We start from the raw sequence: 16,616 nt of genomic DNA, 5'->3' as shown, positions 1-16,616 counted from the left end.
GGCATCCGAGATGTTTCTAAATGGAGTGAGAGAACAAGAAAGCCTCTAGAAGCCCTCTATGGGTATGACTACTTTGCCAGAACCTGTGAAAAGTGGGTGGATGGCATAAGCCAGTTTAAACTTCTCCCAGATGGTAGGTTACTGGGCTTCAAGTATTCTCTGCCTGTTGTAGAGGGTGCTCGAGTTCCTCCCTGCTGTTCCAGAATTGCTCAGTGATTCATGAATCCCTCCCATCATCGCACACACTCTTGTGTGAACAGAGAATACTAGTTCTTGTATACCGTGCCAGTTCTTGTGCAATCAGTCTGCCTTAATGTAGAGATAGGACTGCATGTCCAAAGGTTCATATTGTTGAGTCTTTTTTTTTTTTTGAGTCAGAGTTTCGCTCTTGTTACCCAGGCTGGAGTGCAGTGGCACAATCTCGGCTCACCGCAACCTCTGTCTCCTGGGTTCAAGCAATTCTCCTGCCTCAGCCTCCCGAGTAGCTGGGACTACAGGTGTGCACCACCATGACCAGCTAATTTTTGTATTTTTAGTAGAAACAGGGTTTCACCGTGTTGACCAGGATGGTCTCGATCTCTTGACCTTGTAATCCACCTGTCTCAGCCTCCCAAAGTGCTGGGATTATAGGCGTGAGCCACTGCGCCAGGCCCATATTGTTGAGTCTTTAATAGCAGACTGTTCTTTCTTCCTTCTAATCCTTGGTGTATATGTGATGACAAAATCCTCCAAAAGCCTTGAGCAGTTTCTATTTTCTAATTCCAGAATGAGTAATTAGAAAATAAATAGGCCACAATGTGGACAATGTTTTTTCCTTTTTACATATTTAGATGTGTCACCCCACAAGGACACTGTTATCTTCAACCTCAATGGAATTAATACGAGGAAGAAAATATTCAGGATTTTTTCCTATCTTTAGAACTAAGTTATATGACCTTAACTATGAACAAATATCTCCTATTCTTTATGTGAAAAATTAACGAGATTTCCTGTTAAAGTAAGGATTGACATCTTTAAGAGAAATTCTGAACTGTAGTTTATTTTGATATAGCTATTGATGGTTATAATCTCATTTTTCCTTTTTTTTAATTGCTGAGAAAATAGAGTAGCTAAGATCTAATCTTGGAGTGCATTGTTACAAAATGGTTGTGATTGAAGGACCAATTTGATCTATTAGGTAATCGTTTCCTGCTTGAGTCATCTGCCAAAACTTTCACAATGAAAAGGACGTTTGGAAATGTTACTCTTCTGGTTTGAGTTGAAAACAGCAAATGTATGTTTTACAATGTTCCTGTTCAGTATCTACTCATAGAAACAGGCCCTGGAAACCTCTGCTCTTAAAATTTTTAAAATGCCGTAAAACAGTGTTTGAGACAGTTCTCCATTAAAGAGGTCACGTTTGTAAATGTAAACTTTTATGTTTTAGTGAAAAGATAGGAAGATTTAGAGGTAGAAATAGAGTTAAGTGAGTAATTCAAAAATATGTCATGATATAGAGGCCATTGCAGTGTATAAACTGTCTCACAGTGAGACCTTCGTGATGTGTCCCCCTCTGTGCTGACTAATTTGGTAGGAGCCCTTTTTTCCTAACTGTCCTCTCAGGTTTATGGATGTTTAGGATAGCATAGGGATTCATTGCACAGCGCTGGAGTCTGATGGGCCTGAGTGTGAATTCTGGCTGTGTCCGTGGGTTGCTGTTAGAATGGATCTGGGCAGGTAACGTAGCTTCTTGAAGCTTTAGTTTCCTGTCTGGGACCTCGAAAAGCTGTTGTAGAGATTAAATGAGATATTATCTGTTCAGCTTCGGTGCAGGATCAAAGACAGTAAGTGCCTCATGAAAGGTTAGTATTACTATTATTATAAAAGTACTTAATGGAAAAACATTTTCATATGCTGAATGAGTTAAAACATGTAACTACTGTGTTTAACAGACATGAAATTGTTTAAACACTTCCTGACACAAAGTGAGCTCTCAGCAACGTTGGCTTTCATCATCACATGATGATGAATTGGCAGGTGTGTGTCATCTTGGGACAGGTGAGGGAAGCGTCAGAGACCTGGAGGAGTATTTCCCTAGTCAATAGGTCCCCTTCTCACTTAGCAGGCAGTGACTCCCCGCTGAGGAGGAGGGAAAGGCCTGGCGTCTGTGCAGGGCAGGGCAGGGAGCACCACACTGTGGGGGCAGCTCCCAACCTTCTCAGAGCTGCAGTGCTTTCCTCTGGACACACACAGGTAAGGAAGGGAGAAGGAAAGAGCTAGCTTAGGGATGTCAGGAACCTTAGCTACAACTCTCTTTTTAGCCCCACAACAGCCAAGGGAACTGTGATTGTTCCTGTTTGAGGCTAAAGCTCCCAGTGGTTAAGGAGCCCCCACAGTCTTGCGGAGGCAGGAAACTGCAGTACAGGAACTAGAGGGACTAGAGCGCAGGCTGTCCATCATCGCCTCAGGAAAGTTGTTATAAATGGGAGTCAGTCCTTACAGGCTCTCCAAAGTATGTTAGTCAGGAGTCTCATGGAGGTGCCAGCGATCAGGAGAAGCTACTTTCCCATGTGTAAGTTGTATAATAAGTTCATCGTGAGGTTCATATGCTTTGAGGGCTGGCCGGGGCCCCTGTGCTCATCTGAAGTGTGATCTCCAGGGAAAAGCTCTACAGGCGTCAAGCTATAGAGCTATAGAACCACCGCTATAGAATATTGTGGTGGGGTGTTTATTTGATTTTCCTACTATTTTATGTGAATTTAAATCAGGCTGCTTGTTTACGAATAGAACTCAGAAACAGCAAACAAATGAGAAACAGAAAAGGAACCCCAAAGAAAGAGCTGGAAGAACCCCAAGCGTGGTCAAATCCAAACCACGGTTTTCACAGATAGGGAAACTGAGGGCTAAAGAGGGGCAGGGCTCGCCACGTTTCCCTTCCTCTGACTGTGCAGAATGGTTGCTCTAAAGCAGATTCCTTGTGCTGTGTGTCCTTCAGGTAACATCTGCCGGCACCTGCTGCCCCAGGTCCAGTGCCCCACCTTGATTGTGCATGGCGAGAAGGATCCTCTGGTCCCGAGGTTTCATGCTGACTTCATTCATGAACACGTGAAAGGCTCACGGTAAGCCCAGTCACCACCTTCACACTCCCACCCCAGAGCCTCGGAGTCAACGAGCGAAGCTACTGGAAGGAAAAGAAGCAAGAGGAGTTGGAGTTTTTAGAGCACACACCCCCACTTTTTGCCAGTGACAGTCAGTAGCACTGCTTTATTTAGGGGTACCAGGGAGTATGGAACCCCTGAACTGCGGGTAACTGATAACCAGAAGGAAAGGCACATTCAGATAGATGGCTCTTACTTCTATGAGTGGCAGATATGCTCATAGGTGCTAAGCCCTGTCACTTGGTGATAGTTTAGGTTTATTTCCACCAGTATTAACTGAAACAGTTTTACACAATTTGGGAATTTTCAGCTTAGTTTCTTATCATTATAAAAGCGCTGACCACCCAATTTTTAAAAATCTGTTAAACCAAAAAAGGAAAATAAATTGCCACGGCTAGCCGGCCATTTAAACACTATCATTATCAGGATTTTTATACACAGAGATAATCGTATTCTATATTCAGCTCAATCCTGCTTTTTTCCCTGCTTAATATTGTAAACTTTTCACTCTAAGCTATTTTAGCCTTAAAGATGGACACGTTGTAAAGAGAAACCCATTATTTATTCACAATTACAAAATACCAACATATTCCAAGCCATGCGGGTGGCTCGCTTGATTAAGGAGCAGCTACAAATCCCTTGTTCTTTTCGTCCAGGTTTCTGCCAGCCAACCTTGGACATCAGAGAACCTTACAAGATATGTCCATTGAAATTCTGTTACTCAACCCCATCAATTTTTGTATGAAATAGAAATTTCTATTTTAAATACTTCGGCTGACACAGGAGCCAGCCTTCTTGGCATTTTTATCAAAACAGACATGCCAACTTGAATAAATTCATTGTCTCCTTTACATAAAGGGATGCATATCCTGGAGGTGAAAATCAGGGGTAACTGGGAGAGTAGGGGTCTGTTTGGTTTTTTGTTTATTTATTTTTATTTTATTTATTTATTTTTTGAGGCAGAATCTCACTTACTCTGTCACCCAGGCTGTAGTTCAGTTTCGTGATCTCTGCTCACTGCAACCTCCACCTCCTGGGTTCAAGTGATTGTTCTGTTTTAGCCTCCCAAGTAGCTGGGATTACAGGCATGTGCCACCATGCCCAGATAATTTTTGTATTTTTAGTAGAGACTGGGTTTCACCATGTTGGCCAGGCTGGTCTCAAACTCCTGACATCAGATGATCCACCAACTTGGCCTCCCAAAGTGCTGGGTTTATAGGTGTGGACCTGTAATTTGTTTTTTTAGATAGATATATTAGAAAATAAGTATCCAAGTCCGGGTGTGGTGGCTCACACTTATAATCCCAGAACTTTGGGAGGCCAAGTCAGTGGATCACCTGAGGCCAAGAGCCTGGCCAACATGGTGAAACACTGTCTCTACAAAAAATATAAAAACTAGCCAGGTATTGTGGTGGATGCCTGTAATCCCAGCTACTCTGGAGGCTGAGGCAGGAGAATCACTTGAGCCTGGGAGGCGGAGGTTACAGTGAGCCAAGATCACGCCACTGCACTAACAGCCTGGGTGACAGAGTGTGACTCTGTCTCAAACAAAAAAACAAAAAATAAACATCTAAATAAGCCTTGACCCCTTCAGAGCATATATATTAATTTCATATGCCTCTGAATTACTCAGGACGTCTTTGAAATTTTATTGGGATTTTTTTTGAAATTGGATTTATTAGCAACCTTGGAAAATCCTTCTTCCCTCCCTCCAGGAGCCAATTTCTGATGCCTGCTGACACCAGCGCCGCTCAGCACAGTTAATGGTAGTGTTCCCTGTCCCTAAGGCCCCCAGGCCAGCAGAGAAAGCAGGCACAGAAACAGCTCCACTGCTTCCTTATCGCTCTGCTCTATGATATATTTAACAACAGATTTCTCAGAGAATTTTTAAATGGGGAAAAAAATGTTTCTTTTCTATAATAAAATACAATTACCATAAACCTTTATAATCCTATATCCATAATGGATAAAATACAATTACCATAAACCTTTATAATCCTATATCCATAGTGGATAATGCTGTATTCATTTAGCATTTTTTTAAGTTAAAAGGCATCTCTTATTCCACACATTTCCTCCTATACCAGTTCAACCATGAATCAGAAATATATATGGGCCTGTATAACAAATAATTCATTTGGTGAGAACATAGTGTCAGTGAAGAGCAGAGGTAGGAGTTAGGTAGGATTATATTGTAGGGGGACAGAAAGGTTTAATGGAGGAGTTTTTAAATTGATTTAGTAGGGGCTGGGCGCTGTGGCTTACGCCTGTAATCCCAGCACTTTGGGAGGCTGAGGTGGGCAGTTCACTTGAGGCCAGGAGTTTGAGACCAGCCTGGCCAACATGACAAAACCCCATCTCTACTAAAAATACAAAAATTAGCCAGGTGTGGTGGCAGGTGCCTGTAATCCCAGCTACTGGTGAAGCTGAGTCAGGAGAATTGCTTAAACCCAGGAGGCAGAGGTTGCAGTAAGCTAAGGTCATGCCACTGCACTCCAGCCTGGGTGACAGAGCGAGAATCTGTCTCAGAAAAGAAAGAGAGAGAGAGAGAGAAGAAAGGTAGGAAGGGAGGGAGGGAGGAAGGAAGGAAGGCAAAGAAAGGAGGGAAAAGAAAGAAGGAAGGGAGGGAGGGAAGGAAGGAAGGAAAGAAAGAAAAATTGATTTAGTAGGCAATAGTAGGTATTTTCTTTTTTTTTTTTTTTTTGAGACGGAGTTTCACTCATGTTACCCAGGCTGGAGTGCAATGGCGCAATCTCGGCTCACCGCAACCTCCGCCTCCTGGGTTCAGGCAATTCTCCTGCCTCAGCCTCCTGAGTAGCTGGGATTACAGGCACGCACCACCATGCCCAGCTCATTTTTTGTATTTTTTTTAGTAGAGACGGGGTTTCACCATGTTGACCAGGATGGTCTCGATCTCTTGACCTCGTGATCCACCCGCCTCGGCCTCCCAAAGTGCTGGGATTACAGGCTTGAGCCACCGCGCCCGGCAATAGTAGGTATTTTCAAACCAGACTTATAAAATTATAATACTAAGTTATGGTCATGGTACAAAATTCAAATAGTATACTTTCTTATTAATCCTTACAAAAGATTTTTATACTATCTTTTCTTGTGTGTTTTTAATTGTATACATTTACAGTATACAAAGTGATTATATAGCACTTACTATTTTAAAAGGTATTTTTTATACAGTATCTTAATTATGGTTTATGACAAAAACACGAAAAATATCCATTTTACAGATGAGAAATCACGGCTGAGAGATGTTAAGCCATCTTTCAAGCTTGCATAGCTAGTCAATAACAAATCTTAGATTTGCTTTTCTCCTAATATGGTACTTTTCCACCATAGTACAGCTGCCGCTTATCTCTTAATATGTATGATGGTAACATGCCTAGAATAAGATACCAGGTGACCTGGTTAATTGTCTTCCAGCTTTAGAAATGACAGGTTTTTGCACAGTGACACACATAGTAAATGCAGTATGTGCCCTTAAAGAGCCAGTGTCAGTTAAAGTCAGTCTGCAGGAAAGCTTAATTTAGGAATTCTGTTCCAGGCCCATCTCCTAGCAACAGAGTACATCAGTATAGGAGAAAAACACCCTTACTGTGCAGATATGAATTGTTTTAGTAGACTGTTTTGTGGAAGATCACTTTCTTAGAGCAATATTCTTTGGAAGAACTAGGTTGAGTATAAGTGGTATTAGCAATGACTGTCCAAAAATGGCTTGTATTTTCTACTTATTACCTTCCTTTGCCTTTTATGTTGGGCATGAGCCTACCTAGAATGTGGCTGGTTTATTTTGGTCCCCACAAAAGGAAGGCAGATTCCTTGAGTACCAAAACCCAACCGTGTTGTGCGCACCAGGCCATCTGACAGCAGGGAAGCAACTTGGTATAGCAAACTTCCAGTGAACTGGATATTTCATTCACTGCCTTGCCAGGTACTTTTGTTTTTTTGAGATAAGGTCTCACCCTGTCACCCAGGCTGGGGTGCAGTGGTGGGATCATAGCTCACTGCAGCCTCGAACTCCTGGGTTCAAACCATCCTCCCGCCTCCCACAGTCCTGGGATTACAGGTACAATGCACGATGCCCGGCTGCCAGGTACACTTTTAATTAAGCTTAAAGGAACAGACTGGCTCATGCCTATAATCCAAGCGCTTTGGAAGGCTGAAGTGGGCAGATCACCTGAGGCCAGGAGTTCGAGACCAGCCTGGCCAACGTGGTGAAACCGCGTCTCTACTGGAAATACAAAAATTAGCCAGACGTGGTGGTGAGCACCTGTAATCCCAGCTACTCAAGAGGCTGAGGCAGGAGAATCACTTGAACCTTGGAGGCAGAGGTCGCAGTGAGCCGAGGTCACGCCACTGCACTCCAGCCTGTCACCAGGAGTGAACTGTCTCAAAAATAAAACAAACAAAACACTTAAAGGCGCAGACTTTCCCTTCCCAGATTTTTACCAGGATATACAGATTATGTGTGAAGCCGACACCACACTGCCTTTCATGCCTCGGAAGGAGGCTGAACAAAGGGAGGTCTACTTCCAGCTTATGTTAATTTGCCTCTTTCTGTCTTCTCTGCCTGTAGTAGAAGAAAAATAAGAATCTCTTGAAAGCAAAGAGGCTTCAGAGATTATTCAAGCTCAGTGGTTTTAAAGTGTGTTTTTAGTCAGTTGAAGCTTTTCCTCTAACAAACTCTTATGCAGAAGCCTAAGATATGAAACACAAAATGAGAGCTGCTCAGATGGCAGCAGTGATGGGGTGCTGGCTTTACCTTTCTGCCTCCCGTGTCCAAATTTCCTCATAGAAGGACAGCAGTCTTAATGGATTTGGACCTACTCATATGACTTCATTTCAAAGTAATTACCTCTTTAAACGCTCTGTCCAAAGGAGGTCCCACTCTGAGATGCTGGGGGTCAGGATCTAAGCATATCAGTATGAGGGGTACAATTCAGCCCATCTCAGTGCTTCTGAGGAGGTGCTCAGATCCCAGGAACCAGAGGCCCTGTCCTGGGTTTCATCAGACTCAGCTGCAAATCATGAGCCCCTCACCTCTCACCTGCAGTCCCTTTTCACCCCTCCCTCAGCCCCTGCCCTTGCCTGTCTGGGTGTGTGCTCGTGCCTTAGGCCAGGACTCAGGCGTTTCCTCAGTGAGGCTTTCTCACCTCCCTGTGCCTCCAGTTGCGCACTCACCTATCTGAGGCCATGTGGCTCCTTATACATACCATTTTTTTTTTTTTTTTTTTTTTAAATAAGACAGGTCTTGCACTGTCATCCAGGCTGGAGTGCAGTGGTGTGATCATGGCTCATTGTAGCCTTGAACTCCTGGACTCAAGTGATCCTCCCACCTCAGCCTCCCAAGTAACTCAGATATAGGCATGTACCACCATGCCCAGCTAAGTGTGTGTGTGTGTGTGTGTGTGTGTGTGTGTGTGTTTTGTAGACATAGGGCCTTGCCATATTGTCCAGGCTGGTCTTGAACTCCTGGGATCAAGCGATCCTCCTGCCTTGGCCTCCCAAAGTGCTGGGATTACAAGTGTGAGCCACTGCACCCGGCCTCCTTATTCATACCTCTAACAGCTGCTAACGTGAATGCAATTCTTCCCCTATTGAACACTCCAAGGCGTATCCCTGGACATGGCCTAGAGCATCTGAACATGCTCAGTGCATGTTGAAAGAGAGAGAGTGAGAGCGAGAGGTGCACAGAGGGCCATGTCTCTGTGGATGGGCTGGGGTCACCTTCACAGGACCAGCTGCATGTTCTGAGCCCAGGCCAGAAGGCCAGACCAGGTGGGGAAGTCCATGTGGCACAGAGTTGGCACCTTAGGGTCGTGTCAACTAAAGGGGAGAGCAGTAGGGTGAAGAGCACTAGCAGGGGACTCAGACAGACCTGCATTTGAGTGCTGGTTTGGTCACCATGTGCTACATGTAATATTTCCATACCACTGTTTCCTCTTGTGTGAAATGGGCATGACAATACCTATCATCTCAAAATATTTTTTGAGGAATGAATGAGGAGGTATTTGTACATTTGGACTTAAATTTAAGACTCAATACACCCAGCCTGGCAACATGCTGAAACCTTGTCTCTACAAAAAGCAAGAAATTAGCCAGGTAGCCAGGTGCGGTGGCTCACGCTTATAATCCCAGCACTTTGGGAGGCCGAAGCAGGTGGATCATGAGGCCAGGAGTTTGAGACCAGCCTGGCCAACACAGTGAAACCCTGTCTCTACTAAAAATACAAAAATTAGCTGGGCGTGGTGGCGGGCACCTGTAATCCCAGCTACTCGGGAGACTGAGGCAGGAGAATTGCTTGAACCCAAGCGGAGATTGCAGTGAGCTGAGATCGTCACACTACACTCCAGCATGGGCAACAGAGCTAGACTGCATCTCAAAAAAGAAAACAAAAAAAAAAAATTACCCAGGGATGGTGGTACACACCTATAGCCCCAGCTACTGAGGAGGCTGAGGTAGGAGAATCACCTGAGCCCAGGAGGTTGAGGCTGCAGTGAGCTGTGATCATGCCACTGCACTCCAGCCTGGACATAGGAATGAGACCCTGTCTCAAAAAAAACAAACAAAAAAAACCTCAACAGACAGTAGCTGCCACTTCTGAGGACGGAATGCTGGTGTGGATACAGGTAAACAGGGCCCCCAGAGAACATTGGGGCATAGCTTGAAATTAGGTCAGGCATTGCTCTCTGTCCCAACTTTCAGCACCATTATTGTCACTGTTATTTTTAAAATTTTTAAGAGAGGGTCTCTCTCTCTTGCCCAGGCTGGAGCGCAGTGGCCCAGTCATAGCACCCAGCAGCCTCAACCTCCTTGCCTCAAAAGATCCTCCTGCCTCAGCCTCCTGAATAGCTAAGACAGCACCATTATTAGTGTAGGTAGAGGGGCATAGTAGGGTTCTCCAAAGAAACAGAACCAACAAGATGTATATGCGTGTATGTATATATAGGTAGAAAGAAAGGTGCATTATATGGAATTGGTTCATGGAGTTGTGGAAGCTGACAAGTCCCAAGGTCTGGAGGGTGAGTTGGCCAGCTGGAGACCCAGGAGAGCCAAAGATGTGGTTCCAGTCTAAGTCTGAAGGCCTGAGAGCCAGGAGAGGCAATGGTGTGGCTCTAGTTTGGGAGCCAGGAGACTTGAGGCCCAGGAAGAGCCAATGTTTCAGCATGAGTCCGAAGGTAGGAAAAAGCCAGCATCCCAGATTGTGGGCCATCAGGCAGGAGGAATTCCCGTTCTCAGCCTTATTCTACTCAGGCTTTAAGCAGATTGGACGAGACCCACCACATTGGGGAGGGCCTCTGCTTTACCCAGTCAGTGGATTCAAATGCTAACCCATCCAGAAATACCCTCGTGAACACAGAAATAATGTTTGACCAAATACCTGGATACCCTGTAGCCCAGTCAAGTTGACACAAAGTACACCGTCACAGGGTGAAGGGCCGATGAGTGCCATCTCTGTAGAAGTCTGGGCTTTGTGTTGGGTTCACCAGAGGGTGTGCTGGCAGGCCGGCAACAAGGGGTCAGGCCTGGGATGTCTGTGTAGTGGGCTAGCTGCTGTTTTCTGTCTGGACCACGGAAGGGAGGGAAGGGACTCTTTCAGACCCAAACAGCTTTCAGACCCAGACAGCTTCCTTGGCTGTTTGGGTCTGGCCACCAGTAGTAAGATGGCCCCAGTCCTCCCAGGCAGGCCAGTGTGCGCCTTACCACTAGCTGGGGTGAAATGAATTGGCTTAGGTGAAAAGATTCACACCAGTGACAGTGGTTCATTTTCAGCTCCATAGGAAAGTGAAGCCAGCTTCTGGTGGAGAGGCAGATGCTGCAGGCAGGCAGGGCTGCTGCCTCCACTGTGGACTGTGTCCCACCTGGAGGCAGTGGTTTGCCCTCTCCTCTGCTCCTGCCCCAGGTGACAGTTCCCGATCACTGGCATCCCAGCCCTCCTCTGCCCAGGTGCTGCTTTCAGCTCCTCCCAACCGCTGCTCAGGTGGAAGGGAAAACTGTCAGTTCCAGACATTGCTTGTGGGCTCATTGCAGGATTTATTGCACACAGAATTAGCCAGTGCTTACCAAGTTGAGTCCTTTGTGCTAATATTTTTTTTTTCTTTTTCTTTTTTTTTTCTTCTTTTTTTTTTTTCTTGAGACGGAGTTTCGCTCTTGTTACCCAGGCTGGAGTGCAATGGCGCGATCTCGGCTCACCGCAACCTCCGCCTCCCGGGTTCAGGCAATTCTGCCTCAGTCTCCTGAGTAGCTGGGATTACAGGCACACGCCACCATGCCCAGCTGAATTTTTGTATTTTTAGTAGAGATGGGGTTTCACCATGTTGACAAGGATGGTCTCGATCTCTTGACCTCGTGATCCACCCACCTCGGCCTCCCAAAGTGCTGGGATTACAGGCGTGAGCCACCGCGCCCGGCCTGTGCTAATATTTCAAACACAGTGGGGTCTGAACCTTTCCAGACAAATCTTACCTGCAACATTTCGTTAAAACCTGTCTTAAGGCCGGGCGCGGTGGCTCAAGCCTGTAATCCCAGCACTTTGGGAGGCCGAGGCGGGTGGATCACGAGGTCAAGAGATCGAGACCATCCTGGTCAACATGGCGAAACCCCGTCTCTACTAAAAATACAAAACATTAGCTGGGCATGGTGGCGCGTGCCTGTAATCCCAGCTACTCAGGAGGCTGAGGCAGGAGAATTGCCTGAACCCAGGAGGCGGAGGTTGCGGTGAGCCGAGATCACGCCATTGCACTCCAGCCTGGGTAACATGAGTGAAACTCCGTCTCAAAAAAAAAAAAAACCTGTCTTAAGAGAAGCCTCCAGTTGGAGGTGTTGTGTTAGCCAACAAATGTAGACTCACTGTGCTCCCCTGAGTCAGTCATTAATATGCTGTACAGATTAACACCTTCAGGAATTCTGCACATTGTGAAGTGCAATACAAATATACAAATAAAATAACCGCAGACATTTATTAAGCTTACCACGTGCCCACAGACCCATGCTGCATATGTTGAATCTACTATCTCATTGCATCCTCAGAATGATTGATTCTAGCCGGGCGCGGTGGCTCACGCCTGTAATCCCAGCACTTTGGGAGGCCGAGGCGGGTGGATCACAAGGTCAAGAGATCGAGACCATCCTGGTCAACATGGTGAAACCTCGTCTCTACTAAAAATGCAAAAAAAAAATTAGTTGGGCATGGTGGCATGTGCCTGTAGTCCTGGCCACTCGGGAGGCTGAGGCAGGAGAATTGCCTGAACCCAGGAGGTGGAGGTTGCGGTGAGCCGAGATCGCGCCATTTGCACTCCAGCCTGAGTAACATGAGTGAAACTCCGTCTCAAAAAAAAAAAAAAAGAAAAAAGAATGATTGATTCTATGAGGTGGATTCCATTACTGTCCCCATTCTCCAGGTGAGGAATTGTGACTCAGGGAGATGGATGTAGCCTGTCAATATGGACTCTGTACTGGTTAGACAAGACATGTCCTGGCCCCATAAAGCCAGGCATGGCTTTTTCATCCCATGATGGCACCTCAGTTGAATCCAACTGTCACAGGAAGAAAGCTTTCCTGCAGTTCAGGGCCCATCTAGGTCCCCACAGTCCCAGCAGGTTTGGAAAGACTGTCCTCCACACACCACTTAAAAGCACCAGCCCAGCAGCCTGAGGGCCCACCAGCACCCCACCTCAAGCTACCACACTGCCCAGAAAGCAGCCTCCAGGGCAGTTTTACATCTATTGCTTGTGCCTAATGCTTGAGACATGGTTGCATTCAAGAAAAGGAGCCTTTCAGTGAGATGCTGCCACCACCATCCCCAAATGCCTGGTCGGCCCTAACCAGAGGAGAGCCTGTCCAGCCAGGGCAGCCCTCAGCTTCATCAGCAGCAAGGAGCTTGTGGTTTGCCCATCATTACCTTTTTGTTTGTTTTGAGACAGAGCCTTGCTTTATCGCCCAGGCTGAAGTGCAGTGGCGGGATCTCAGCTCACTGCAACTTCTGCCTACCGGATTCAAGTGATTCTCCTGCCTCAGCCTCCTCAGTAGTTGGAATTACCGGCATGCACCACCACACCCGGCTAATTTCTGTATTTTTAGTAGAGATGGAGTTTCACCGTGTTGACCAGGGTGGTCTCAAACCCCTGGCCTCAAGTAATCTGCCTGCCTCCAGCTTCCTAAGTGCTAGGATTATAGGTATGAGCCACTGCACCTGACCTGGTACCTTTTTCTTAGATGGGGCTTTCTAGAAGAAGCAGAATGAAAAAAGATTTAGTTTCTGAATAAAAAGGGGCTATTGGCAACCAGGTTTAGATGGCGTCATCAGGAATGCCTGGACAAGTGATGCACCATGTTGCTGCCCAGTTTCCCACTGGAAGAGATCCTGTGCAAAGAACCAGCAGCCTACCCTGGGTTCCAGTTAAAAGTACATCCTAGCACTCTGCGGACTACAGACTTACTGACAACTTTATGAGTTATTAGATCAAGTTTTGTCACATTGGTCCAAGGTGAAGACATGACACAACACATTACTTGTGGCCTTGTTACTCTCTGTTAACTCCCTGAGTTACAGGTGAAAGTGCAGTTCAGCCAAAGATGAAAAGGGTCCCAGTGAGGCAGGAAAGGTAGCATTGTGAGGCTGGCATTTCATCAATGCTGTCTTGACCTAGAAGAGCTGTATCAACAGAGGTAAAGTGACCAATAAATTTACCATGGGATGAGACAGCTTCTAGTTTTTGAAAGATCTGGAATCATATCGCTTTCTAAATCATGCCAGGTGCTATGAGGAACCTGTGCTGGCAGAAGAACTTGTGTTCATCCTCTGAGGCCCCCTGGTTTCCAACTAAGCCATGTGCTTAGCAGTGGGGGGTTTCCACTCATTTTTCTGGAGAATGTTATTGTTCAGAAACCACTCTCCACAGAGCATGTGATTAGATCCTTTTGTTACTTGGGTGGGAATCTGGGTCAGCTACAGAGCTCCTCTCTTGCCTTGACAGCTAATATTCATGCCTGTCTATGGTGGTCCTATTCCCAAAGAGGAATACAAAATAGATTCTTCAGTGCAGTGAAACCTGTGTCACACCTGAAGGAGGAAGAGGTGCTAAGGAGCATGAAATGACCCGCCAAAGATATCAAGAACAGTTGTCTTCAGACTCTTCTGTCTGTCCATCTGTCCATTTATCCATCCAGCATTCAGAGCAGGTCTCCTGTGTTTTAATGAAGGGAAGCTCTAATTTTTATTTCCCTGAGATCTAGAGATTAGGAAGAATGCAAACAGTGCTGAACGGCGAAAAAGAAAGGATTTACAGTAAGGGTCTTCTTCCTTCCATATGGGAAACCAGCAAATCATAGCCAGATGGGCTATCTACAGAGGAGGGCCTCACGTGTGGCAGGCTGAGGATTCCCTGCCTCGGTCCAGGTTTGTGCAGATTAAGGGATGCAGTTTAGCCTAGACGTAACCTGTGACCTCTCAGCATCCTTGGCAATTGGTTCTTTTCTGTTTTCTGAAAACAAAGGCCTTGAGTGTCCCTGCAAGTCCTATTGTGTAGGCAACTGGGATCCTATCTTTGGGGTGGGTGCAACTCATCCTTCTTTTCTGGGTAGTGTTAAAATTGAATTTAGAATGTTCTGGTTGTTAGTAATAGCATTAATTTTCCAAGGCCCTCGGAAAGGTCCCAACAATATATCTTCCTTTCAAGTTGATTCTCTTGGTACCCCATTCCCACCCCCAATGTGGTAGCTCAGTAGAAAGAGGCCCAGCATCTTCCGAGGACAGCTCCCTGCAGCCACAGTTCCTCCCTTGCACCTACTGAGGTTCTGAGCTGTCAGCCCCCCAGTACTGAAAGTCAAAAAATCAGGCAGCAACATGGTAACGCATTCTGCCCCAATATTGTCCTTTTAATGTCTAGTTATCATTGTAGGCAAAGCGGCTTGAACTTAAACTTTCATCCTAGAAACTTTAACACTTTTAGTGTTGGTATATTTTTGTAGCTAATAAGTAAAATATAGAACAAAGAGAAGGCTGCCTTTATTCAAGAAACTGTAAACCTGTCCCATTTGATCACAATCCTGTTGAAAGGAAGAAGCCTTACGAGGACAGTGCGTTTGCCACAACACTGAGCCGTGACAGCTGCAGCAACGGCTCCTGGAGCACAGGGCGGCTGGCGTGGGCTCGCCACCCTCACAGCCATTTGTCTGGCGGCTTGTATTCAGATGTATTAGTTCAGTAATCCAAAAATGGAAGGGTGATTTGGAACCTGGAGCAGCAGGCCGGGGGCGGCTGTGAATTCTACTTTGCACTTGCCCACTACATGGACACCCCAAGAAACTCACCGGCCCCAGCACAGTGCATTCTGGACACTTATTTTTATCATCTTACCAACCTTCTTTCTTAAAACCAACTTCATTAAAATGGATCTTTCTAGAGTAACCACCAAATCACCTCCCCCATTCTCAGGCTGTTTTCCAGTCAAACCATGTTACTTGATTCAATTCCAACTATACTGTGTGTCTGCTACTGTTAAGTCATTGCCTTACAGTCAACCTCCAGGGTAGCCATAAACTCCAAGAGCTTCACGTTTGTCTTATGTTCTTAGGTTGATAGGTTACATTTTCTCCTGGATAGTGGTCATGGGGGGAAATGTGGGAATTTTTCACTTTAGATGTTCATGCATGTTGGGGACAGTGAGGGGTTTGTTCTTAAATGGTGTCCCATTGATTCAAAGCCTTTTTTTCCCCTTCTTTTTAGGCTGCATTTGATGCCAGAAGGCAAACACAACCTGCATTTGCGTTTTGCAGATGAATTCAACAAGTTAGCAGAAGACTTCCTACAATGAGAATGCACCCTTGAGTCTTGGTGGTTCCTCAGTGTGGGGTGTGATCGTGTTGCTCCCTGTTACCATGATGCCTTTGAAATTCTCTACCTGAGCTTTCTACCCCTCCGTTCAGTGTTATCCTGACCAAATGAGAATAATGACATGTTGAAAACGGCCTCTGGCTTCAGGTGGTGGTTCACGGCTACAATCTCAGCACTTTGGGAGGCTGGGGTGGGAGGGGCATTGCTTGAGTCCAGGAGTTCAAGACCAGCTTGTACCACATAGGGAGACTCTGGCTCTACAAAAAAAAAAATTTTTTTAATTAGCTAGGCAAAGTGGGACACAACTGTGGTCCCAGCTGCTCAGGAAGCTGAGGTGGAAGGATCACTTGAGCCCACTTCAAAGCTACAGTGAGCTGTGATTGCATCACTGCATTACAGCCTGGGCAAGAGTAAGACTTTGTCTTTAAAAAAAAAAAAAGGAATAAAGCCTCTAACTTCAATAGCTATGAAAATTAAATCTGATTTTCTAACATGAAGTTGTGACAAGTTATACCATTGTCTTAAAAGGTAAATTCCTGGGGCCGGGTGCGGTGGCTCAAGCCTGTAATCCCAGCACTTTGGGAGGCCGAGGCGGGTGGATCACGAGGTCAAGAGATCGAGACCATCCTGGT

At 45.8% G+C, this 16,616-nt stretch overlaps 1 protein-coding gene across 3 annotated transcripts in view; it reads left to right on the top strand.

Moving 5' to 3' along the window:
* Nucleotides 1-16,535, top strand: part of BPHL (biphenyl hydrolase like) — a 37,275-nt gene extending 20,740 nt beyond the window's left edge. For 2 of the 3 annotated variants that reach the window (XM_017497468.2, XM_017497469.2), the window contains exons 5-7: nucleotides 1-133; nucleotides 2,975-3,098; nucleotides 15,877-16,535. In XM_017497468.2, the coding sequence (XP_017352957.2) occupies nucleotides 1-133; nucleotides 2,975-3,098; nucleotides 15,877-15,964 (345 nt within the window). In that variant the 3' untranslated portion in view covers nucleotides 15,965-16,535. Of the gene's footprint in view, nucleotides 134-2,974; nucleotides 3,099-10,098; nucleotides 10,172-15,876 lie in introns of all 3 variants that reach the window. The other variant, XR_001816145.2, reaches the window with a different exon arrangement.
* Nucleotides 16,536-16,616: the final 81 nt, after the last annotated feature.

This window comes from Cebus imitator, unplaced genomic scaffold (assembly GCF_001604975.1).
Source record: "Cebus imitator isolate Cc_AM_T3 unplaced genomic scaffold, Cebus_imitator-1.0 Scaffold231, whole genome shotgun sequence".
Classification (NCBI taxonomy): domain Eukaryota; kingdom Metazoa; phylum Chordata; class Mammalia; order Primates; family Cebidae; genus Cebus; species Cebus imitator.
Note: the sequence above shows the minus strand (reverse complement) of the source record. Positions and strands in the feature narration are given on the sequence as shown.